This window comes from Ambystoma mexicanum, chromosome 6q, assembly GCF_040938575.1.
Source record: "Ambystoma mexicanum isolate Mex_15411 chromosome 6q, UKY_AmexF1_1, whole genome shotgun sequence".
NCBI classification, from domain to species: domain Eukaryota; kingdom Metazoa; phylum Chordata; class Amphibia; order Caudata; family Ambystomatidae; genus Ambystoma; species Ambystoma mexicanum.
The window spans coordinates 195,529,577-195,556,298 of record NC_090937.1 but is presented as its reverse complement, the minus strand read 5'-3'; the positions used below and the strand labels follow the sequence as shown (position 1 = coordinate 195,556,298).

At 46.7% G+C, this 26,722-nt stretch overlaps 1 protein-coding gene across 2 annotated transcripts in view; it reads left to right on the top strand.

Annotated features, from left to right (window-relative positions):
- SUSD1 (sushi domain containing 1) overlaps positions 1–26,722 on the top strand; it is a 1,292,988-nt gene that overhangs the window by 259,364 nt on the left and 1,006,902 nt on the right. For both annotated transcript variants that reach the window (XM_069630622.1, XM_069630623.1), the window contains exon 2: positions 15,297–15,422. In XM_069630622.1, the coding sequence (XP_069486723.1) occupies positions 15,297–15,422 (126 nt within the window). The remainder of the gene's footprint in view (positions 1–15,296; positions 15,423–26,722) is intronic.

Here is a 26,722-nt window from a genome sequence, read left to right as displayed (position 1 = left end):
GGCTTTAGGTTTGCTTCGTCTCACTTTCAGTGGAGCAATTACGTCTGTTTCTAGAAGAAATGTTATAAGGTGGTGGTCTGTCCAGATTAGTGGGGAGATCGATAGGACAGAGGCATTGCAATTGTGGTCTGCCACCCAGTCAAGTATTCTACCCTTGTTGTGGGTAGGGTGGAGTACTTTTTGTGAGAAGCCTAGTTCAGAGAGTAAGTTAGCCACTCTGCTTGCTAGTGGGTCGTTTTGATCATTGAAGCCCAAGTTTAGATCCCCTAGTAGTATGACTTGTGAAAATTGTTTTAGGTCATGCGAAATAATGGTGGAGATGTCCTCCTCGAAGGTACCAATAGGGCCTGGAGGTCTATAAATGAGGAGGATGGTGATGGTTTGGGTATTGTAAATAGCAAATTTGGCTGTTAGGCTTTCGCAAGATTTGGAGTCATTAGAGGAAGCTAGCCTGGTGGATAGGTTGGTTTTAACAATAATGGCTTTGCCTTCACCGCGGGCTTCGCTTCTGTCTGCTCTTAGGATGGTGTAGTCGTTTGGGATTGCTAACATAATAGCTGGTCCTGCCGCGGCATGTAACCAAGATTCCGTAATGGCCAGGAAGTCAAGGTTTTCGGTCTGGATAAGGTCAGCAATCTCTGTGGCGTTAGCAATCATGGACCTAGCGTTAATTAGTGCACCTTTCAGGTGGGGGAGAGTGGATGGCAGTGTACATATCTTTTCTTGGGTCATGATAGAGGTGTGCATAGATGCATTCTGTGTCTTCAAGTTTAGACTGTGTGGTTTTTCTGTGCCCCTAGTATGTGTAGAGTTGCTACGGTTAGATGAGGTCAGTGTTTTGGTGCGTGGTTCGTAAAGTTTGGCCAGTCTGGCTCAGAGTCTAGAGTTTCTAGATGTGGTGTTGCATGGTTTGGATTCAAAGGTCCAACCTTGATGAGGTACTTCAGTTTGGTTATTATGACTCAACAGTAGTTGGGTTTGAGTCTGTGTCATGGCGGGGTAGTGGGCTGAGTGGTGAGGGGTAGTGTATTCAGTGGTGGGCGCGAGACTAATTCTGTAGACTATGAGTGTTGTTAATGTGAGAAGGGCAAGTATGGCTTGTGAGGTTTGCATTTTGTGGCGTTACCGTGGAGGGGTAGGCAAATAGTAGGCGGCCCCTAGGTTTGGGATAGTAGCAACTGACTAAAAATGCAATGGACCGTGCATTTGACTCAAAAGTAGTAGGCAGTAGGCAACATATGACTCAAAAAGCAGTAGGCAGCATAAAGTGTCTCAAAGCAGTGGGGGCAATTGATTCAGGAGACAATACCTAGATTTGAGAAAGGTGACAACTGACTAGACAATGCGATAGGCAGTACATATGATTCAGAGAATAGTGGACAGCAGGTAAGTGCACGGTGCAGAGGGACTCCAAAATAATTACCTCATATATAAAGGGCAACAACTAGGTTTACGATGGGGGCAACTGACTGAGGTGCAGTGGGGCCGCACATAGGTACCATTGACTCAGAAGGCATTCGGGCAACACAGTTGGCTAGGATGCGGGAATGCACGTGAGAGAAGCTGACCCAAGATCAGAGGACAGCACATAGGTATAAAAGGTGCAAAGATACTCAAAAACGATGGGGTCGATAGGCTCTTATTTCAGAATTCTGGTCATAGAAGGTCACAGTAGGCAGGTTCGGTTATTGCGGTGAGGGATTAGAGCGCGCACATTATACAAATAGTTGCAGGATCGCATGCTAGCATTAAGCATATTAGAGATCTATTGCAGTGATAGTGTGTTCAGTGTAGGCACAGCTCGGTTCGAAGAAGAGGAAGTCATGCAAACCGAGACTGGGCACATTTAGTGAGGGTTGCAACGCGGGGCTCTCAAATTACAAACATAGTTGATATCAGGGCAGAGCCATGCCAGGCCGCTTAAAGCATTAGCGTGTATGATTGAGGATGGAACAGATGAGGCAAGTCTACTTGTGGTGTAGCGTCTATGACTTGTGGCACTATGAGTGCATGGATGGGCGGCCCATGCGTGCGTTGCCAGTGCAACAGTAGAAAGGTAGTTAATGGTTTGCACTAGGTTGCGGATGATGTACTGGTGGCTGTGGCCGGGATTACTTAGCCAGGAGGGACCTGAAGACGTTTGTGCCACAGGTAGTTATTTTGATGTACTGTGGGAAGGCGAGAGCCGTGGGCATTGATCGTGCATATGCAAGGTGCGGAGTGCTGAGTTACCTTGGTGACGAGGCAGCGATGCAAGGCCAGGGGGACTGGCAGACGGCAGCCTCGGCAGAAACAGGCTGCAAACAGGCGACGGCCTTGATCAGGTGGGCCTTGATCAGGTGGGCCTTGATCAGGTGGGCCTTGATCAGGTGGGCCTTGATCAGGTGGGCCTTGATCAGGTGGGCCTTGATCAGGTGGGCCTTGATCAGGTGGGCCTTGATCAGGTGGGCCTTGATCAGGTGGGCCTTGATCAGGTGGGCCTTCGTCAGTGGTGGGCCGGCTACGCCTGCGGCCACCAATCAGGGCAATAAGCAGGTGGGCCAACGGGGCGGAGGCTGATGGGCCTGTTTAGGCTCTGGAGGAGCCCCAGTATAGGCGGGCGGCCATCTTGGAATGGAAAGATACCTCGTGTACCTTAATAGCGAAAGCTGCGATCGGATGCAGCATTCTTTGTTGTATCGCTCGTCGGTAGATTTTTCCGATTCCCCAGTCGTGGGGGGGTGAGTAAGTGGCGTGCAGTTTCGGCATGCAATATGAAGGGTAGGCACAATGCTTACCGCATGCATTCATAAGCACTGCAAATCAGCTGGGCTTGGAGCGGGGACGACGACTGCTCCTGCAGGGGCGGGTCCAGCTCGGACGGAGCTCCTGCTCCGGCGCTGGATGTAGAGAAGTGTAATACACATACCAATTTCTCTTCCTTGCAAGGTTCCTTAACCAGAGAAATTGACCATACGGTAGGTTATCCTTTACACTACTAGGGTGGAAGCTGGTAAAATGGAGCAAGGTATTCCTATCCGTAGGTTTTCAGAATGAAGAACACTCCAGTGTATCATTCCTCACACCAATGCTCAAATCCAAAAAATGAATCTCGCTAATGTTGGTATTAATAGTACATTTTATTTCCGTATGGTGTTGGTTAAGCCATAGAAAGACATTTTGAAGAGTGTCCGCCGGGCCCTGCCAAATCATAAAAATGTCATTGATATAATGACACCACAGCTGCATATGGTGAGGATGAAATGATGTTCCCACATTGCCATAAACAAAATGGCTAGACTCGGCGCGAAGGTTTATTCGCGTCCTTGTGGATCTTCGGTATTGCGTAGAATGAAGGAGTGCGTCCCTCTGATATATTCCTTAATTTTTAGCACTCGTAACACCCCTTACCACTGTTGAGCCCAGAATATACGCATAAACAGCCCAGATTTTCCACTCCATGAACTCATCTAAGCTTGTTGAAAACAATTTTGCCAAAAAGAGGGGCAAGATAAAGATAGAATAGATAGCAAGCAATCTGTCTTCCCGGTTGAACAAGAGCTGTTGATAGCAGGCCCAAGACAGAAGGGGTCGGGGAGTGATAAGGCTGTGCAGCACGCTTCCGACCCTTTTATGACAGGCTCATCACATCTTGGTGAAATGAGTGAAGAAAATGGCATTTCCATCCCTGTTTTGGGGAGCGGGGCATTTGGAGCCCTGGAGACTGACTGACTGGCCAGACCACAGTAACACCTTTTATGCAACTCATGAACATATTCTTATATCCTTTTTTTTTTTTTTTTACACAATTGGGTTTGGATTGCATTTTTTCCCCTTGTCTCGTCTCATCAGCCAGTAAGCTGCATATTCTGTGTTCTTTCTACGGGGGCGGGCTTTTGTAGTCTTTTCTGTTTAGTTATTGTATATGGTCTGTTTAATTAAAGTATATATATTGTATTGACCCTTGATTGGACTTTCCAATATTTTGGACTGCTATACTTTGCTGTTTGGGTTGGCCGTACTCTTGGGAGTATGGCCTTCCTTGGGCCAGGTTTCCACAAAAGGTGAAGGAGGTACATCTCTTAACCTTGCCTGTTTTAGCTTTATGATTGGGTCACTATTGGAGTGTGAGGACTGAGTAGGTGATTTAGCCCCCCAAGTAAACACTATGCCCCATGACTGCTCACCCGCAAGCAAACACTATGCCGCATGATCCCTCACCCCCAAGCAAACACTATGATCCTCCTGCCCCCAAGCAAACACTATGCCCCAAGACCCCCACTTCCCAAACACCCCACGGAATCTAGCATAATTCACATTTCGGGAGCAATTTGCTTCCAGTGCAGAAAAAGCCACATTGAGCACACCAAATGACATAATAAACTAGCCTTTCATGATAAACTAACCTTTCACTATATAAATCATCATAGAAATATATTGAGCAATAAGAGATTGGTTTTCGTTTTATTCTCCCCACCGGGCATGCAGTGTAACAATAGTATTAATGTGAGCCTAACAAATGCCCCTTGGGATTTAAAGCCGTAGTCATTTTTTCCTAAAAAGCATGCAGCTTTCCCTCATGAACGGAACAGGTACAGTACACTCTAAGGTCCCCTTGCATAGAGCTTGTGCTTGCCTCAGACGCAAGTAAAGCGTGATGTTACCAGTTTCCCCTCACACACCGATTGGGTATAACTCCTTCCACCGCTGACATACATACAAAAGACAGAACACCATGGGGAGCTGTCAAATCTTCCTGCATACAAAGGGCAGGTACAACACACGCATTCAAAATGCAAAATGTTCAGTCAATTAAGGGGAGCACCTTCCTTTACATGCAGACAGGTACAATGAAGCAATACTCCATGTTTCCTTCACGCAAAGATCATGTACAGCTGCAAAAAAGCATTACAATTCTCTTTTGGCTTCAGACAAGTTATTGCAAAAGCAGTAGCTGTGAAATCTTCCCTAACACTGAGCACAAATATAGTCATGGGGTACTCCCACCCGCCCAAATGCATGTAATGCATGTACTTACTGGAGCAGGCTGGTGGACGAGCGGGTGGACGAGCTGCAGGCTGGCAGGGTGGTGTGCTGGCGAGGTGGCTGCCAGTTGGACGTCTTCTACTACGGCTGGTGTGGCAAGGCTGGAATGCCTTCCGGCATCAAGCCTTGTTGGCCACGCCAGCCACAGTGCTTGGCTCTCTGTTGGTGCAGCACATAGACACTACGTGACTCGTAGGAGCTACGTAGTGCCTGTGCACTGAGCCAACGAGGGTCAATATTTTTCTCGGCAAAGGAAACAAAGACGTTCCTAATGGAGGACGACTGTTGTGACTTGCGGGCCGCCCTTCATTAGGAAAGTCTATAACGCTGCCAGGCCGGATCAAGCAACATGATGGGCCGCATGTTTTGCACCTGTGTCTTAATGGCACACTAAATGTTATTTTAGAAGGGTTAATTAACTTTGAATAATTTGTTCTGTATTCCACATATTTTAATGTCTTAATTATGTGATAAAGTTAATTAACTAGTATGTTGCGCATATACCAATTGATTAACCTAGATAAAAACCTAAAATATTCCGATCACAATTTACATATTCAAATGAAATTAAGTTGCCCCAAACATTTTTAATGCAGCCATTGACAGGAAGGTTTCATTTCCATTTGATATCCTTAACCAGAAGTGTTGGGTTATAAGCCAGTTTTCCTTGTGTGTGAATCTTCCAAAAACATGTATTCGTAAGCTGTGTAGGGCAGTGCATTCAATTAAAATATGTCAAAGTTTGAACGGATTTTTCATTATTACAAAATGTGTACAATTTTGGCATACTGTTATTCTGGGCACGTATATATTGCATTTGGTCAGTTGGAATTAAGTTTAACATTGCTCCCTACACCTAGTCTAGAATTGTCATTCCAGTATGAATTTTTTACTTTCGCGTTCATGTAATGGTATTTGCCCAATCCTTTTGAAATAATGCTTTTTTATAGTTTTTGTTGGATTCTCGCACAGTGTCCGTCATCTGCTCAATATTCTCTAAAATCGTCTCAGCTCAACTCTGAAAATGTTTAAAGGGAGTTACATGTGAATTCTGCATATCCTCATTTATATCCACATACAAATACTTGGTTGCTGCAATCATAGTGTTCTTATAAAAGGCTAACACTTTACATGCAAGCCATCCTTTTGTGGAGGTGAGACCTAACTTGTATCTCAGAGCAACATTGGGAAGTGAGTTAGGTAATTTTAACACTTTTTTCCAAACTGCAGATTCTATGATATCCTGATCAATGCTATTCGAAATGGAAAAAAAACCCTGCCAGCAGCGAGGGAATCACTTTGTTCTTATAAAAATCAATAACAGGAGTTTGTGTAAATCTACAGTAACAGGAGTTGACCCTCTTCATATGAGCAACCAGATGATTAGCCTTGTGTTTTAATCTGGTAATCCAGCAGGAGTGAGACAAAGTAGCATCCAAGTTAAAACTCAAGTACGCTCTTTGTTTAGCTGGAATGATCAGAACATTATAGCGTCTCTAGCTATATCCATATTCTCATCTATGACTAGCTGTGAATCGTATAACCGTGGTTTTATTAGGATTGATCCTCAACTCATTCGATGAGGCATAACTCTCTATAGCGTATATTAAATATTACAACCTTCACTGAATATGATCTAGGAGGACTACATCGTCTGCATATTTGATCGATAATATGGGGAATTTTCGGTGTTGCAAAGGCTACTGTGGGCAATGTGTCCCCTAAATCGGCAAGATATAGGTTGAACAGGCAGGGGGCGAGGGCACACCCCTGGCAGAGAACTTCAGATATATTGGTCATTCTACATGTATGTTCATTCTTATTGTTAAATAAGTGTCTTTGTGTAGATTAATTAGAATAGCTAGTAGGGGATCTGGAATGTTCCTAAATTTCAATTAGGACCATAGTAACTCTAGTTAACTGTATAAAAGGCTTGGAAGAAGTCAATGGATGCAAAATATACAGGTGATCTCCCTTTTGCCCAAGCCTTTTCCTGCAGGTAGGCACATAACAAAGCCATTCAGTAGAGTTCCCATCCATTTTCTAAATCCTATTTGGTATTTACATATTTGTCCCGTATCATAAGCCCAAGCTTCCAAGTCCTGCAGGACAAAAGAAGCAAACATTTTGCTCTCCGCATCGATGAAAGCTATTGCCCGGTAGTGTAATGATTTAGATGATCCACCCTTTTTATGAACTGGGACCATTATCGAACATTTCCATGTACTTGGAGTGGATTTGGTTTCTACAGTGTTCTCAAACAATAGTGCCAATACTCTAGTCCACAGTCGAGTCTTACTTGAAAATAAAAAGAAAGTTACTAAGGCCATTAGGCCCACATCCTCTAGATATGGATAGCTTTCTAATCCAGCTTTCTATTTGCTTAAGATCATTTTTTAAGGACCAAGCTACAACAAACTGCGGTATGCATCCCACACTTTCCGACGGGCAACACAAATTTAAGTAATACGACTTCCAAACATTCTCTGAAACTGTCAAGGAGTTCCCCCCCTTCTCACCTGGGTCCGGTGTTTGCCGGTGTCTTCGATCGCTGCCTTCTTGCAAACGCTCCTGGTCTTGAACAGCGCTGCTCGAGTCTCGTCTGGTTCCCGGTTGCGTTTAGTTCCGGGATCGCGGAGTCCAGGAGTCTGGGAAAGGCTAGAAATGCTCGGAACCAGGAAGGGGGAAAGGGACAGGAGTGGCTAATAGCACTGGGACAAAGGAAACAATACCGCGAGCTACGAACACGCGTCTGGGCTACTCTGCAATAGCATTGAGATGCGTGGAGCCGCGGAAGGCGTTGTCTATAAATAGATCACGCCGCGTTCAGCGCATGGAGCGAGCAAGGGCTTCAGCTCTGGACGGCCATTTTGGAAGTAGTACGGAATGTAAGCCCCGTTGAGACAAGGACCAGGAGGTCCAAAAGGGGCGTGATCTGAAGTTCATGACAGCATGCCTCCTCCGAAGGCCTTTCCCTCCAGGTTTGCCCGGGTGTATTAGGTGAAATCTTCTGAGCAACCGAGGAGCCTTGATATTTGAAATAGGTTCCCAGGTCCTTTCGCTAGGAGGATATCCTTTCCACTCCACTAGGTATTGAAGATGGCCCGCTTATACCTGGAGTCACAAATCCGGGACACCTCATATTCCAGTTGGTTGTCAACCAGTAGAGGAGGTGGTCTACTGCATTTTCGAGAGGATTGGATGTAGGGCTTCAATAGGGATGTGTGAAAAACTGCATGAATTCTTTTCCAGGAGTCAGGTAGCTTGATTCGATATGAGACAGGATTGATAATCTCCTTGATGGGAAATGGACCATAGTAGCGGGGAGCCAGCTTGTTTGGTCGCAAGTGTCAGGGAAGTAGTTTTGATGACAACCACACTCGGTCACCGACCGTATAGAAAGGACCTGGTCTTCTCTTGGAATCTGCATACCTCTTGGTCTGTAATCTGGCTTTCTCTAAGTGTTCTTTAGCCTCCCGGTGAATGTTGATAAGAGTTTCGATCCAGGAGTCAACAGTAGGTACTGGTGTAGGGTAAGGAAGAACCGAGGGTAAGACCGATGGATGGAACCCCTGGCTACAATAAAAGGGGCTGGTCTGTAGCGCTGAGTGTTCGGAGTTGTTGTAAGCGAATTCCGCAACGGGTATCAGGAGAGACCAGTCATCCTGGACCTTGGTGGCAAAACATCGGAGATATTGTTCCAGGGTCTGATTTGCACGTTCTGTGGCTCCGTTGGTTTGGGGGTGATATCCTGAAGAGAGTACCCGACAGAGGTGTTTCCAGAATTGTGAAATGTATTGGGGACCCTGGTCAGATATGATCTTGGAAGGAAGCCCATGTAGTCGGAATATGTGTTCCAGAAATATTCCAGCTAGCTATGAAGAGGAGGGTAGTTTCATCAGTGGCGTAAAATGGGCCATATGGGTAAACAAATCTATGGTGACCATGATGGTAGTATATCCTCGGGAAGGTGGTAACTCCACTATGAAGTCTGTAGCGATGATTTCCCGTGGTTTAGAGGGTAGAGTGGGCTGCAGAACAAGACCCGCCGGTCTTTTGTTATGTTTATTTTGGGCACAGGTTATACAAGCCTGGATGTATTGCTGCACGCCAGACTTCATTTTAGGCCACCAGAACTGTCTCTGTATAAGACGGAGGGTGTTGGTGATACCTCGGTGCCCGGAATGGAGTGTGTCATGACAAAGGTATATTATTTTTTGCTGTAACTTCCGTGTAGGAATGAGTAGTGCATTGTCCTTGAATAAGTAGCCTTCCTTGGCTCTTAATTTCCAGAGATTTCGTGTTGAAATGTCCTTCCCTAATTCCGAGGATTGAGTTTGCGATTGGACTTCTTCCAGGAGATCAACTGCTTGGGCTACGAAGATCGTGGGAGAGAACATTTTAGGAAATGTCTTATCTTCAGTGGTCACGTAGTCAGGACGGCGAGACAAGGCGTCATCGATCAGGTTCTGTGATCCAGGGACATGGGTAATGTGGAACTGATAATGTGCAAAAAAGTAGGCCCAACGTGCCTGACAACTGTTCCTGCACTCCAGTGACTGTAGAATCTGAAGGTTTCGATGATCAGTACGGACTTGGACAGGATGTCTGGCTCCCAGAAGTAGGTGTCGCCATTCAGTGAAGGCTTGGTTCCTTTCCAGGACGTAGTAGTGCGTTTCACTAGGAGTTAAGGTTCTTGACAGATAAGCAATGGGGTGTTCCAAATCGTCCTGCTTCAACACTGCTCCTATAGCGTAATTAGAGGCATCCGTTTCCACTAAAAAGGGTTGACTTGTATCGGGTTGTGCCAATATGGGAGCTTGTGTGAACTCAGTCTTTAAACGCTGGAATGCAGAATCTTGTAATGTTGACCAGACAAATGGGGTGTCCTTCTTTAGCAGAGCCACTATGGGTTGTACAATATCGGAAAAGGTGGCTATGAACTTCCGGGTGGAAATTGGCTAGTCCTAGGAAGGATTGGATTTGTTTCACGGACGTGGGAGTAGGCCAGGCGAGAATGGCCTTTACTTTTGAAGGGTCCATGCCAATCCCCTCTGGACTAAGGATAAATCCCAGATAGTGCACAGAGGTAACGTGAAACAAACATTTTTCAGGCTTGGCTAAGAGGTGATGTTCCCGGAGTCTTTGTAGAACTGCCTTAACGTGTCCTTCATGCTTCAGAGGGTCCTTGGAAAAAATCAATATGTCGTCCAGATAGACAATGACGAAGAGAAACAACATATCAGAGAACACCCTATCCATAAAATGTTGGAATACTGCTGGGGCATTGGCTAGTCCAAAGGGCATGACCAGGTACTCGTAGTGGCCAAAGGGTGTTCTAAAGGCGGTCTTCCACTCGTCTCCTTCCCGGATACGTATCAAATGGTAGGCACCCCTGAGATCCAATTTGGTGAATATTACGGCTCCTCTCACAGCTTCCAGGGTATCCGAGATCAGGGGCAGTGGGTACCGATCCTTGAGGGTGCATTGATTGAAGTCTCTATAGTCGAGGCAAGGTATGAGTTCCTTGGTATCCTTCTTGGGAACGAAGAACAATGAAGCACCCGCTGGAGATTTCGAGGGTCTTATGGTGCCGTTTTCAAGATTAGTGTCTAGGTATTCCCGAAGGGCCTTTTTCTCGGGTTCGGAAAGAATGAACATTCTGCTGAAGGGAATTACAGCTGAGGGATCCGTACCTATGGCACAGTCTTCGGGAATGTGAGGGGGTAAGGCCTGGACTATGGCAGCAGAAAATACATCAGCATAGCCCTGATAGGCTTCTGGAACTTGTATGATATTGGAAACCATGAGTGGTGTTTCTTGGACTCTTGGTGGTTCTTTAGGAGTTGCCGAGGAGGGATCCAGGGATAGACAATGGGACATACAGAACTCTGAGCCCAGGAATAATGATCCTGCTGTCCAATTGATATACAGATTGTGCTTTTGTAACCAGGGCATACCCAAAACCATGGGGTAATGGGCTGACTTAATGATGTCGAATGTAATCCGCTCTTGATGATGGTTTATGGAAAGTTGGATCTCTTTAGTCTGCAGGCTTATGGGTCCTGAAGAGAGGAGTATTCCATCAATTGCTTCCACCGGCTGCATGGTGTTTCGTGTCTCGTACGGAATATGATGACTAACAACCCAGTCTTGATCAATGAAAATTCCCATAGCTCTGCAGTCCACCAAGGCCAGAATGGGATAGGTCTTGTCTTTGGAGGGCGACAGGAAGGCCTCTAGTATCACCAAACTGTTTTGTCCAGGAGAGTTCAAGGATGGAATTTATGTGGAGCAAACATCTCTCTCCCGAATCTCTGCTCCATTTAAGATCGGGAGCTTGCGTTTCCCGAACGCCGAGGAGGTGCCAGAGGACATTCCCTGACCAAATGTTTGTCTGAAGCACAATACATAGACAAACCCGTATGGATCCTTCTCAATCTTTCTTGAGGTAATATGGGTCCACGAAAGGCTCCAATTTGCATGGGTTCAGGTTCTGGGGCTGGACTTGGGTTTGCGTCCATTCTGGCTGTGCTCTCAAAGGACGTCTTGGGCGGGTTTCCCTTGGATTTCTTCCTTTCAGCCTTCCTTTCCTGGATGCGAAAGTCTATTTGCAAGGCCAGGTCCATTAGTGCTTGGAATGAATTTGGTCTGGCCACCCTGGCCAGTTCATCCTTGATCTCATCGTTTAGGCCTCTCCTGAACAGGGTAAAACTAGCCTCAGAGGACCAGTCTGCTTCCTTAGCCAATTGTTTAAATCTGGTCACATAATAATAATAATAATAATAATAATAATTTGGCATTTATATAGCGCTACGAACCCTCAGGTATCTGAGCGCTGCTTATTATTACCCACGGTGTGTGGTGCTCATTTTATCGACCGGAAGGATGAAAGACTGAGATTGGCCCCGCCAGGATTCGAACCTGCGTTTACAAGCTCTGCACAGATGTCAAAGCAAGCGCTCTACTCGCTGTGCCACTTGACCGGCTTGAGCATATCATGGGAGCCCTCTTGAAAGTCCAGCAAGCGTTCTTGGGCGGTATAGACCTGCTCGGACGGTCAAACATGCCTTTAAGGGCCTGTATGAACCCATCATAGTCGACTAGGAGGGCATCGCCGGAGTTAACAAGGGGTGTTGCCCAAGTTAAGGCGTTGCCGGAAAGGTAGGATATGATGAAACCCACCTTAGCCCGCCCTAGGAGTCGAGAAATAATAGGGCTTAAAGGTAAAGTGGACCAGGCATGAATCCAGGAATCCGCGAAGTGTTTTTGCCGAACCATCATACTTGTCAACAATACCGCCCAACAGGGCACCCTCCTTTGTAGCAGAATCCCAGGATAATACCAATTGTTTGAGCGTGGCGTTTTCTGCCTTAAGATTTTAAACCTCGGTTGATAAATCTTGCTTGCGTCGCATTAAGTCCTGCACGGCGGCTTCTATCTCATTTTTAGGTTTGATCGGGTGGTGTCTCAAACTGTCAAGGAGTTCCCCCCCCCCTTCTCACTTGGGTCCGGTGTTTGCCGGTGTCTTCAATCGCTGCCTTCTTGCGAACGCTCCTGGTCTTGAACAGCGCTGCTCGAGTCTCGTCTGGTTCCAGGTTGCGTTTAGTTCCGGGATCGCGGCGTCCAGGAATCTGGGAGTCTGGGAAAGGCTAGAAATGCTCGGAACCAGGAAGGGTGAAAGGGACAGGAGTGGGTAATAGCACTGGGACAAAGGAAACAATACTGCGAGCTACGAACACATGTCTGGGCTACTCTGCAATAGCATTGAGACGTGCGGAGCCGCGGAAGGCGTGGTTTATAAATAGATCACGCCACGTTCAGCGCATGGAGCGAACAAGGGCTTCAGCTCTGGATGGCCATGTTGGAAGTAGTACGGAATGAAAGCCCCGTTGAGACAAGGACCAGGATGTCCAAAAGGGGCGTGATCTGAAGTTCATGACGGCAACTGGGTTGCATTGAGAATCAATGCTGCTCAAGGATAAATCATTAATTATATCTCCAATTATGGGAGTTTTTGGAAGTAATGATTTGAAGCATATATTCGCTGTCCTGAGTTAGAAGGTAGCAATGTCCTCTAGACTAGTTTTTGTACGATTGCCATAGTTTCTTATTCCTCTGCTCTTCAGGGAGATTTCATTTTGGTTTTGGCGCATTTTGGCGGCGCGCCTAAATATCACCAACACCATTGCTACAGAGAATAACAGGGTGCCAAGAAGCACTCTTTGTGGTTGGCATGACAACTGGAAATATTGTGGCATACAATTGCCAACGCACTAAGTGTTCATTCCCGTTGTACTACGCGGATGTAATCCAATAGTGGCTTGTTGAACGTATTTTCTCCCAGTCAGGAGTACGGTCACATATCACCTGTCTGTGACTTTCAATGCTGGATCCTCTGAGTGATCTCTTTTTAAGAAACTGATTGAGGCAGGCCTCCCTTCTCCGACTAGACTTAAGACTAACATCAGCGGCATAAGCAGCAGAGGATAGGAGGCCCTATGTCAGTTCTTCCTTGATTGAGAAAGTAAACTGGGTCTATATCTGTAAAGGCTATTAGACATGGGTGCAATATTTCGTGAAGCAATGCCAATACATTCGAATAATTTAAAAGATCTTTTGGTCTGTAGGAAGCCAACATTCTAGCAAAGGATGCTGTGGGCAGTCCTTTATTCAGGTGTAACGTTGGTCTTGTTTGGGTATACTTTGAAAACTGGGGTGACAATTTCAATGTGCGAGGACCCCGCAGTTTAACCATGTCAGTGAAGGAGGTTTTCGCTACATCTGCAGTTTGAGTTTCGATCGATCGAACCGGAAAACCAGGCTGTTACTCTTCGCTGATTCAACCGTCCATTTGGCACAGCATGTGGAAAAGTGGAAGGAGCGGAAACCCCATTCTGCTCCAATGCTTCATGAAAATGCATAGCTTTTTCACAAGATTGGGCCCTAGAACTCCGAACCTCAGCTGATGATTTTGCTTGCGAGCATGAAGAGTGTCTGCGCATGGCCCCTGACTGACCACTGCCGTTACTCTTACGGAGCCCCCTGTGAAATTGGTGTTAAATCACCATAAGCCCTTTCTGTTGGAATATGGTTAGACAGCTCTTTAGCTCTGGAAGATGCCTCTTCAATGTTATGCATGTTTCTTAGAAATCTTCTCGAGCTCTGTTTGTTCTTTTTGCCCGCTTTTTTGATTTCTTAGTTGCTTTTTTTAGGCGAGTTGGAGACCTCACTAAGTTTCTGGGATTGCAGTGATGCTTCTAGTTCCTTCAGTCCTTGTTCCTGTATGGTAATTCTCCCACGGTCTGAGTCCCCCGTGCCAATTAAAAAAACTTCTGTAACGTCATTGACGAGTGGGTCTTCAGGGCCAAGTCCATCATTTCCAACCTTATTTTCATGTCACTGAGGGTTATTAAATGGGACTTCAACTCAATTTTAATGTTGTCAATAAGCGTGACAGACTAAGTTAAAATCATGTTCAACGCTAAAATAGATGCAGAGGACAATTCATTATTCTCTGGCTCCCTCAATGTGCGATGTGAATTAATTGGGGACGCAGAATTTACAGGTGAAAGCGAATCCAGTTCCTCACCAACATCATGTTCAGTCAGAAAAGATGGTGTTTTCTCTAAGATTGTAATATTAGACTGAGCCATGTTGCTGTTAATATGATTCTCGGGGATGGGCGGCAAAACTCTGCACCACTCTGCGGCAGTGAGTAGTGTTTGAAGCTACCAGTGTTACAAACCAATAAGCACTTCCGTGAAACACCAGCAGTAGTAAAAAGGTTCCTCTCGACATGCTATGCACAGTATCTGCTGTGCCTCTTCCTCTAACTGCAGTCTCACTCTGCAACATATGCTAATGCTGAGATATAGGTGAAAAGGAAAGTTTAATATTGATATAAAACTAAATGTGCAATAACTATAATTGGAGCCACATGTATTACTATTATGTAATGAAGATTTGCTGTTGATTTAAACAAGAGACTTTTGCCAACTGCCTCGCAGTGGATGTGCTGCACTTTGTTCTGTGATATCTCCCAATAAAGCCTTTTTACTTGATTCTTTGCATTTTCACTCTAGTCTTTTCAAAGCTATCAAGCCCTGTGTTCACCGAACAGACCTGGTTACCATCTCCCTGGTGTTGCGTGTCATGGTTATGTGGTGGGGTTGGGTGCAACATGTCTTTGATGCAGAATGTATGCATGCTTTGAGGTTCCTGCTTTTATTTACATAACATGGCTAATTCCGTCTCCATTTCTCTTACAGTCGCAACTCCTGCTGTGGACTTTTGTGCCTCGTGCCACCCCAGTGCCAAGTGTTTCCAAAAAAATGGCAAAAGCATCTGCATTTGCAACTACGGATTCATAGGAAATGGGAGGACTTCTTGCAATGGTACGTTCCAGCACTTGGTGGGAAAATGGGTTATTGACTTAGAAAAGCAGTAACACGAAACCACCCATAGGGGTCGCCAATGGATTTTCACCTCAAACGGACAAACCTACAAAGATTAGACATTCAGGGCATTAAAAAATACACAGAATACAAACATACAACAGTGTGGTGGTGTTCGGATGCCTCGCGCCGCCTCATTCACACGCATACGCGCTCACACTAGTAATACGCAGAGACAGATCTTGTGCTGATGAGGTCCCGGCGGCAACTGCCGTTCGGGACACGTTTATTTCAAATGCGCATGCGTGAGCCCAAACGAGGCTCGCGCATGCGTACCTGTAACTCCCACTGCAACATCCCTCCTTTTCTTTAAAACAGAAACAACTAACCAAACATAGTTTAACCAAGACTCAACGTGAGTCGCTCACTTTAGTATGCTATCGGCTCAGTCCCCTGAGTCCATGATGTAGTCTTTGAACCGCACCCGGGGTTGTCGCCCCTGTCTCGTCGAGTACCGACTGCTGCTCCCGGAGGCGGGCAGCGGTGCGACTTCATTTGGCGTGGGTTCCTCCTGCCTGTCGGCCTGGGGACGCCTCCGCTTGCTCCTGGCCCTGACGTCTCTTCGGTGACCTCTACCTGGGACTCCAGTCCACTTTCTTGAAAAAGGATTTGTTTCGCGTTACTGTTCCTCTTTCATTGGCCGCTGTTATCATCACCCCTTTTACGTGAGTGACTGTCCAGGGTTGTGGCTCATATGTAAGCGACAGTTTCCCTTCTGGGTGGCAGTTCTTGACCAGCACAGTGTCGCCCACAATTACCTCTTTTTCCTGTAAGCCTCTCCTCTCACTCTCCTTCTCATTCCTGGTCACTCTTTCCTGCCAGACCCTGGCATCGCCGATCACGCCTGGCACTCGCCCCTCCATTTCAGGTAGTAGTCCTCTTGGGCAGTGTCCGAACAGGGCTTCAGCTGGGGAATCTCCCGTCGATTGGTGGGGAGTGGTTCTATACTCTCGTAAGAATTCAAACGGGTTTCTTCTCAGTTCGCCCCCTCCATTCGCTGAGATGCAAAATATTTTGTTCAATGTCCTCATAAATCTCTCCGCTTCCCTGTTTGCCCTGGGCCATAGTGGTGTTCTCTTCCTGTGTTGTATTCCCCTCTCCTCCAAGTACTTTGCAAACGGATTCCCCATGAACAGGGCCCCATTGTCTGAGCACAGGATGGTCGGGAACCCGTGGGTTGCAAACATTTTTTAGAGGGCCAAAATGGTGTGATCGCATGCGGTAGAGTCTACCAGCTCTACTTCGGGGTACCTCGACCACTGGTCCACCACGGCCAAGAGTACTCTGGGTACCAGTGCACAGGGAATCACGATCTGTCTGCCTTGTAAGAGCAGGCCTTCTTCTGAGATTGAGAGTTCATCTCTCACCTTCCACAGTGCCTGCAGGTCTCGCTGCACTCTCGCCACCCGTCTTGCATTGTTGTTCAGGACCTCCTTCCACTCTCCACTCCGGATGGCCGACTGGATTACTTTAAAGATTTCATCTTCTTTGGACGCGCTAGCGACAACCTCTCTTGACAGCGCCACGGGCATTGCCACTTCCACGATGTTATGTATAATTTCCTGACATGCCACGACTTCCCCTTGGCCTTGTTCCCGATTGTTGTTTGGGTGGCGGGACAGGTAGTCTGCAGGGTTGTTAGTCCCGGGCCTGTACAGGAGTTTCACTCCATATTCTATGAGTGACAGCATCCAGCGTTCAATGCATGGTGGAGGCTTAGATGATGCCCCGGTCATAATAGGGATCAGTGGTTTATGGTCGGTGACGACAACCACCGGCTTTCCAAGGATGTAGAGGCAGAAGTGCCGGCAGCCCCACAAGATCGCAAGCGCCTCCCTATCGATTTGGGAATATCTTCTTTCCGTCTCCGACAGTGCCTTGCTTGCATACGCAATCGGATGCATACTTCCTTGTGCACCCGCCTGCATCAGTACGGCTCCCAACCCCATGGGGCTGGCATCCACTACAATTTCCGACTCAACCGTGGGTTCGAAGTAGGCCATGGTGTCCTGATCAGATAGCGCCATCTTAATGTCTTGGAACGCTTCTTGTTCCTTTTTGTCCCATGTCCACGGCACATCATTCTTCGTTAGAGCTCGGAGGGGTTTGGAAAGTGACGCAAGTCCTTTTATGAAGCGGCCGCAGTAGTTCACCATTCGGAGGAAGCTGCACACTTCTGCAGGCGACTCGGGTGCAGCGGCCTTGTGAATGTTGCAGACTTTTTCCGGGTCGGGCGAGATCCCCACTGCATGAAAGATAAATCCTAAAAATTCTATGCAATCCTTAAAGAACTCGCACTTGCTGCGGTGCATCGTCAGACCTAGCTTGTTCAGTCTCTGCATTGTCAGTTCCAGCCGCTTCATATGTTCCATTTCCGACGACGCAAACACCAAAATGTCGTTGCTCATGATGAGCACAGCGCGTAAGCCAGCCAGCGCACCTCTTATTGTGTTCTGAAACACTTTGGCAGCAGAGGACACGCCATTACTGAGTCGTTTGAATTGATAGAGCCCTTCGTGGGTGATGAAAGTCGTTCTGTACCGAGAATCCGGGTGAAGCTGGTAACCGGACCATTGGTGTAACTTTGAAAAAACCTTGGCCCCCTGCAACTCACTCACTATATCGTCCAGCGTTTGGGTAATGTGACGCTCTCTTTTTATTGCCGCATTGGGTAGCTGCATATCCACACAGATGCATGCGGACAGCACCTGGTTGTTTGGGTTTGGGCACTACTACAATTGGCGATACCCAGGGCATGGGCCCTTCAACTTTATCGATGTCCATCTCAATTAAAGTCTGCAGTTCTTTTTCCACTTGCGGTCTGAGGTGAAAGGGTATCCTCCTGTGCTTAAGTGCGGTAGGTCTTATGGTCTCGTCGATGTGTAGGTGGACCGGCGCCGCTTTAAGTTTGCCCACCCCTTGGGAAATGCACTCAAACCTATTCAGGATCTGTTCAATGTCCGCCTGATCTACTGCTAGCGTAAAGTGGACAATGTGGAGTGCTTCTGATGCTGCACAGCTCTAAAGGGAGTGGTTACATAGAAACGACCCCTGATCGCATTGGGGCCGCGGGTAACCGGTGCAACGAATACTCCTTTGATTGGCAGGGGCGTGTCGCCTCAGAACGTGTAAATTCTCACTTTTGACTGGTCCAGCTGCAGTGGGCCCGGGTTGGCCTTGTAGTGTTCCGTTGCCAGAACACACACAGATTCTCCTGTGTCAATGAGGACTGGTATGGGGGTGCCCTTAATGTCCACTACACAGGTAGGTTGCCTCCTTTTCTTGGCTCCCGTGGCAATGTTGGATATGAAAAAAATGTATTCGCCATCTTCTTCCTCCTCAGCAATATTTAGTCTCTGTGTCTTGTTCTAGTGTGGCTATGCTCCGCAGCCTCCTGAAGTTACTCCCACTCGCCCTCGCAGGACCCCTGTGTGTCGTCACCGGAGGTGCAGCGCGGCCCATTCTTGCGTAGTGGCCCAGTGTATTGCACCTCCCACACACCCTTGATTTTGCGGGGCAGTCCTCGGCGTGTGGTAGGTCGTACCCGCAATATTGGCATACAGCTGGGGAACCCTGGCCGGGTGACGCATCGTGGTGTATTTGGCTCCAGCGGGACTTCGACGCGGTGGACTTCCCTAGGGCGAACGCCTCCCCTTTACTTGGGCATACGGCAGCATCCATTTTTTCGCTCCCCTGCTTTCTGCTAGTTTGTATATCCTGCCACTGTCTAATATCTGGAGTAAAGTCATCCCTGGTTCTCGCAGGATTTGCCTACGTAACTTACTTGAGCTGCATCCTTGTATCAGCTGATTCCTGATCATCACCTCCTCATTGTCCCACCTACACGTGCTCGATAGTTGACGCAGACGTGCACAGAACTGGTCCAGGGACTCGTTGTGTTGCTTTTCCCCACCCATCATGAACCTGTCAAAATCCACATTCAACAGTGGGATGAAGTGGTTCTGTAGGGCAGTCTTGGCGGCATAGGTTACCACCTGAATGTTTAGTGATTCATAGATGCGTAGTACCTCGGTTCCTGCTGAGTACAGAAGCGTAGCGACCTTGGCGTCGTCGTCATCTTCCCCAGTCGCTCTGAAGAACATGTCCAGATTCTTAATCCATACAAGCCACTTGGGCCCTAACTTCGAGGGTGGGCCTGAAGTGTCGAACTCAGGCATGGGCGCCAGAGTGCCATGCTGTTGACATTCTCCTCGCGCAGGTGCTGCAATCTCCTCATCTGGGTCACTCACTCTCGCAGGTCGCACAGGCACCTCACCAACGTGACTGAGGCCGCAAACCTGTTCTGGATTGACCCCTCACTGCTGACCACTGACATGGACGTCTTGTCTGCGCAGAACGCCGGCTCTACCTTCAGTGGCCCCCTCGAGCTGGGCCTTCAGGTATGGGTTGCTGGCTCATTATGGCTGTTGTGAAGAAATGGGCCCTTCAGGCCAAAATCGCAGCTCCCCTCCTTGGAGAACCACGAAAGTTCCAAAAATTATGTTTTGACAGCCTGTGGGCAGCGCACGAGCACCCTCGCGGGCCGCAACTGCACCACAAGCAGATTCAAGATGGCCGACGACCGTGTCAGCATTGGATTCAGACCGCGTCAGAGAAGGATTGATGTTAATTGCGCTCGCGTGTGCAATTGATCCTCCCACGAGCTGCCGTCCTCGTCGCCAATGTAGTGGTGTTCAGATGCCTCAGGCCGCCTCATTCACACGCATATGCACTCACACTAGTAATACGCTGAGACACGTCTTGTGCTGATGAGATCCCGGCGGCAACTGCCGTTTGGGATGCGTTTATTTCAAATGCGCATGCGTGAGCCCAAACTTAGCTCGCACATGTGTACCTGTAACTCCCACTGCAACAAACAGGAATGAGTTCCAAGAGAAAAACGACGGTCTAATAAGCATTGATGCCAACAGCTTTAGTGTAGGTGCATTGGCGGTGTTAAGGTGTTAATGTTTTTATTTTTTTAACTATTGCTGATACATGACTCTTACATTTTGTTTCTATAGTTTCCTTTATACATTTGTGTTGAACAGTAGAATAAAACAGTCTTATATATTTGTAGTAGTTTTGAGGTTGTACAATTTGTAATGGAAGGTTTTTCACGTTTAAAAGGTAAACTGTAATCCACATTTTCACAGGGCATTACATGTGTTAATGTGACGTGTCTATGCTTACAAATCACTGCTAACCCGGATCAGATAATATTAGACCAAATCTATACAACTTCTGGAAGAAACATGCACCACAACTCCTGCACTCTCCCATACTACCTCCCTCTTGCAACCTTCCCACATTCGCTGGCCAACTTTGCTTCAATGTCCATTTGCAAGCCTTCACCCCCTTCATTCTCTTCTCCTTGTTCGCCCCCTTCCAAGATATTCTGTCTGACATCCAGTGCCCTCCTCCTCCTTATTGCCACTGTTTCTCTGAGCTATCGTCTATCCACACTGAGATAACTAAGGTCTCCTACACACTACTTCAACCGAAACTCTAAAAAAGCAAATCTCTTCAATACAATGCCTAACTAACATTTTTGTACTACTGGCACTAGGGGAAAATACTCCCCAGGGATATTCTTTCTGCCCCACCTCTCATTTCTTTAGCTTGCCTACAAAGTCCTCCCATGCGCTGCTTAGCACCAAAATGCAATGTTTCTTCAACTGATGCATCCCATCCACCCCTGGATAGTATTGGCCTCATGTTTTATTTCCGGTTTCTCCATTATCCTCCAACCTCCAAATCCTACAGATGTTCGGCATCTCCCTGTTTTCATTCCTTCTTGCTTGGTTGTCCCCACCCCACACCATTCCCTTCGAGGCATTAACCCCAAGCAGAGAGTGGGGGGCAGGTCTCTCTGCTCGGCTGGTGCCTCCCTTTGGAATAGCCTCCCAGCCCCTCTCAGACTTGAGCCGGACTTCCTTAAGTTCTGGAAACTCCTCAAAACTCTGCTGTTGTCTCCACCAATTTCCCTTCCCTGCTGATCACACCACTTCTGCTGAGACGGGTGGCCTGGTCCTCATGAATCTCACAGGATACCAGGCCCTTCTACCCAGTTGATACAAACACTGTCCCCCACTGCACCGCCCTGCGGGCCTCTCTACATCCCACCCTTGGGAGTGGCCTGCACTAGCACTTAGTCTGAGGCCTCCTCCTTGGCCCTTCACTCCCATGCCGCCAGCAGCACTTGTCCATTCCTTTCCCCACCCCCCATTTCCCATCCCTATCTCTTGCACTTCTCTTCACTGCACTTGCACGTCCGCATACCACCAGACCTAGTAGAATAACAACTGTATATTTACTGTTTTGCCAATGTTTTTTCTCTCCCCTTGGTCCCTTCCCATTTAGTCTTGTGGTGCTTTGAAACACAGCTCTGTTGAATAAGCACCTAAGAAATGCTCAATAAAATAACATTTTAAAAAACGTAGTCCAGTTCATCTGTACCAGGCCAGTCCTCAGGGATCACCATCAAATCTCTTTTTATTAAAGCTATGCTCTACTTCTACCCCCGGGCAAGATCACTTGTCCTCAAATGGATCACAATCATTGCTAGTTCCCTGTGACCCTCCTTGGTTTTTACTAACATCGGGAGCACCAGGTCACAGCTCATGCTCCTCGCCACTGAGAACCAGGTGCTGCATGTAAAACCCCATCCCTCCCGCCCACCTGTGGCCCTCCCCATTTCACCACAGAATGATTGCAAGTCAACAACTCTGCCACCCTGCTCCCATCAGACAAGTCCCCAAAAATAAAAAAAAGCTTGCCCCACTTCCCCACCCCCATATGATTGTCCTCTTCAATCTGTCAGACCTCAACCTTCCTAATAGTCACATCTTTCCATCAACACCCAGCACTTTCAAATGCAATCCTCAATAAGGACTAGTGTGGTGAATGTGCTTCGGTGGATGGCTAGATGCAGGCTAGCAATGTGTGCGGTCACAGATACTGATGGACTGATAGGAGTCTCACATATACATATTCTATGTCCCAGACGTTCCACCACTACCAGTTAGCGGGATGCATCCTGGGTGGTGGGGGCCAGTGGGTTCCTACGCTGAACAATTATTTGGCTTATTGCAACTCCCTGAACTTAATGGATAGTTTATCTTGAGTGTCCTGTATAATCACACCCACAACCCTTTTCCTTTTGTGCCTGAAAACTTGCCCATGTGCCCCTCCCCATTTGCCACTCCTCGCAAACCCAACTCCTGTCCCACTTTGGACCCCTTTTGATTTTTGGATGAAAATGTCCATCTCTCCTACTCGCTGATCAATCTGTCTTCTTACAATATTCCTTCAACCTCTTTTTTTGTCTTATTAACTCCGAAATCAGAATCCTCAAAAGAAAAGACCAATAAAAGGTTGCAAGCCACCTGTCCCACGCCCTGCACACCTCGAACACCCAAACCAGCCTCTGCTTCATCACTGACATCATCAGCTCCCAAAAACCCCAGTCGGCCACTCTCTTGACCAGCAGTAACCACCTCCTTGCCATCTTGCTTCTCTGGTGCAAATATACAGAAGCAATTATCATAGAATACTGTACACTTCAACTTCCTCACAATCGTGGATCTCAACAACTTTTTTCGGCCAGACCTTCAATATGAAACTAGAACGTGGGAATCTTCAGTCACCTTTCTTGCCTCTGGTGCCAACCCATTGAATCGGTGACACTGCCAAAGAGATAACACATCAGATATGCTACTTTCCCTATCAGGCGCGTTCCTGGCTTTAAAATAAATGTCTGGTGCAGATATCCTAACAAAAAGCCTGCATCGGCTTTAGCAAATTTTCATCCCTTGCCTGTACACAATTGCCGCCACTGCCTCATCATCCATGCTAACATTCACCTTTCAGTTCTCTAGCTGCAGTCCTCCTCTACATTGCCAAAGACAGCACCAAGGGAAAGAACGCAAAAAAAGCAATCGTGCAACCTGTCTTGTCATTGCTCCACACAGACCCCCCCCCCCCAGCACCTTTGCTAATACAGAATGATTCCCTTGGCACCTGATGCCAAAACCACCTGCCCGCCCCCTTTCAATGGGTCTCCCTCATTGAGGCCCCATTTTAACATGTAAAGAAGCTGAGCCATTCCTTCATGTCCTCTTTTATAGCTGCTGACTGATATATTCTTTGGTCCAGACACACGTTGCAAATGCCATATTGACGAAGGGTGTTCTGTCTGGCACCAGCACTTTGCATTCAAAGTTCGGGTGGCCAGGAAGTCTCTGCTTTTTCAGCAGCTTCTATTTCTTGACCCACAAAGCGTGCGGACCCCCGCATCCCAAAGAAAAACTGCATCAGAATTTCAGTTTAGCTCCTCAGCAACCTGCATTGTATTGTGTTGAATGCATCACAACTGAATCCGACTCAATACCCATAAAGGGCAAATTCCCCGCCATCCCTTCTGTGACCAGTGGCACTCCCAACTCTTTCTTCAGCCTCACAAATATTTGCCACAAGCCTTTGCATTCCTCTCCATCTTTAACCTTTCCCGGAAGTAGAAAGTCATCCAAGTAATGCAATACCAGATCGGACCTTGTTGTAAATGAGCAGCACCGTTGCAGGAACTTGTGAAATCATTGGAAAAGGGCACGTTCTCTATTGAGTAACCAATGACCAACACTTGGTCCACAAATATTTCCCTTTTGAAAATGTTTTATTTACTTAATACATTTTTTGTATTGTTCATTTATAACACGCTTAACACCAGTGAGTGGTTTCTAACTGCAGGATCAGGATTCAAACCTGTGTTGCGCCAAGTTGTCTTGCTTCCAAGACAAACACGTTGCCGCTGAGCTATCCTTCCTCCCCAGTTGCATTGCCAGAAGCCAAATGTTCTCGGGGTGCACTGTCAGCAACCAGAATGCTAACTTAATGTCACAGTTGACCATTAAGGCTCCTTTTTTGCACTTCGTAACGAAATCTGTAACCTGGTCCAGAACTCCATAAGAGAACCCACTCCACCTCTGGGATGAAGTCATTCACCAAATACCCTTCCAGCCATTAGGATTCGTGGATCAGTCTATGATTCACTTCTGTTGTCTTGTGTGCCACACTCAAAGGAAAGATGATCAGTTAAAGAACCCCGCCTATGCACAATCCCTCCTTCCCCACTTTCCAAGCAGTCCATTCCACCGTCCCTGATATCAGGTTTTCTGCCCTCCACCTCACTTTGGAATGCCTATTCCCCAATTTAATACTATTTTGAAATCATTCTAACCAACCCCCACCCCCAGTACGGATAGTGTCACAGACACCTTAACTACTGACACCTTAACTAACTTCGGTTAGCCCTGCCAACCATCCCTTGGGCACTGCACTCTTCCCATTAGGACATATCCTACCCCGGCCACAACCAGAAGTTATTGCATTTCTGGATGTGATTCTGCACAATTACTGCGCTTGTGCTTTCCTCTCTAAAACAACCTTTGTTGTATGCCCATCCGACTGTTGCCAGTGTCTCCCTGGTTCCTCTGATTCCTTCCACCTCCTGAGTGTGACACTGAAAAAAGGGCCAATAACAGTAGCTGCAACCTACTAGCTTTATGCGTGGCTGGTGTAGGGCGAGTAGGCACCATCCGCTCCACTGGAGGTCCATGTCCAGTTAAAAGTAAGCTAGTATGTTAATCCAAGTAAGCAAACTCTCCCTGCCCTTCCAATATTGCCTGCTCACCTTGACTTCAGGGGCTGCCATGTATGCGGTCCACCACCGGCAATGATGAAAACCTCTCCTTTTCACTAGCACATGGTGGAGCTGAGCTCGGATCTGGGGAAAAGAAGTCTGCCAAGGAGTTGGCCTTTGGGGGGCATGGCGTGAGAGAGTACTAAATGAAGTTTGGCATGCAAGTGTGCAGTAAGCTGGCCCCTCCCCCTTTGTAACCGATTAATTGTTCAGAATAACCTGAGAGTTGGATTATGTTTCAAAGACCTGGTTTTGTGATAACCCCACAATAACTTGTGGCAGCCACAACTGCTGAGTCTGTTCCTTCCAGCTCTCCCTCCTTTCGCTGTAGTTTTCGTGATGCTAGAATTGTGAATACGGGGGGCTGGAACTGACCTAGGACTGCATTTGGAGATGCACATAGTCGACCCACATTCAGTTAAGCTACACATGTCACTGACAATTGAGCTAGACTTAATAGTAGATGAGCTCTATTCCAAAAAGTTCATATCCCTCATCCTAACTTTCATGAAGGTGATTGGTCTTCTCACTGGCAGTATTCGGAAATAGCCATTTGTTTTTAAAGTTATAATCTTTCATTCCACTCGCTTACCCTGTGCAAGTATGGTATTGGTAGTATAGCTCAGTTACAACCTGCTTGTCTTGAAAGCAAGATGACGCAGATCAACACAGGTTTTGAATCCCGGGTCTGCGCTTAGAAACCTCTTCGGTATTAAGCACGTTATAAATAACCAATTATAATTATAAGTACAGCTACACAGACACTTAAGTGGCACTGGTCTAATAGCCCCTCTACCAGGATGTTTGGCATTTGGGGATAGAGATTGTATTTGTGATTCTTGGGATTTTCCATAATTAAATTGGGGTCTTTCTTCGTGTAAAGTATGTACTATAAGAAAAGAAGAAATAGTTTTCCCTGAGATATGTATAAATTACATTATCTGTTTATATTGAAATATGTATTGTTTACCATTAGAGATGTCCTCATCGCAATTTTTATATTTATTTTGGAACGTTTTCTTCCGACCACTCAAGTGTGTCTGCCATTTCTGTTCAAATAAATAAATAGTGATATTTATTTATAAGAAATGTTTATATAATGAATGGTAATAATAGAGAAATAAATACAGTGTACTTACTATTTGGTAAGTGGTTGTTTTGGAATCAACGCCTGGTGTATGTGAGTCTGTATGAAGAGTTGTACTGAAGTGATAATATAAGGTGAACAATTATGGTCTGTGCTTGGTGCATTCCATTATATTGTGTGCTAAATGAAAACATGTATACATATTCAAGTGATGATGTGTACAAAAAGGTATATTTGGGTGTAGTAAATATAAGTAATGTTGTTTTATGTATATGTGTTTGTTGGTTGAAGGATACAACATTTTCTGTTGTCCCCTGTGCTTCTGGGTTTGCAAATGTTAACTTATGTCCGCAGACAATCACATTGTCTGCGGATTCTGGAGCAGCTACATTGTGGGAGAGTGTGATTTTTAGGTGTAATCATTAAAAATAGATATAAGGAACTTGTAGCGAA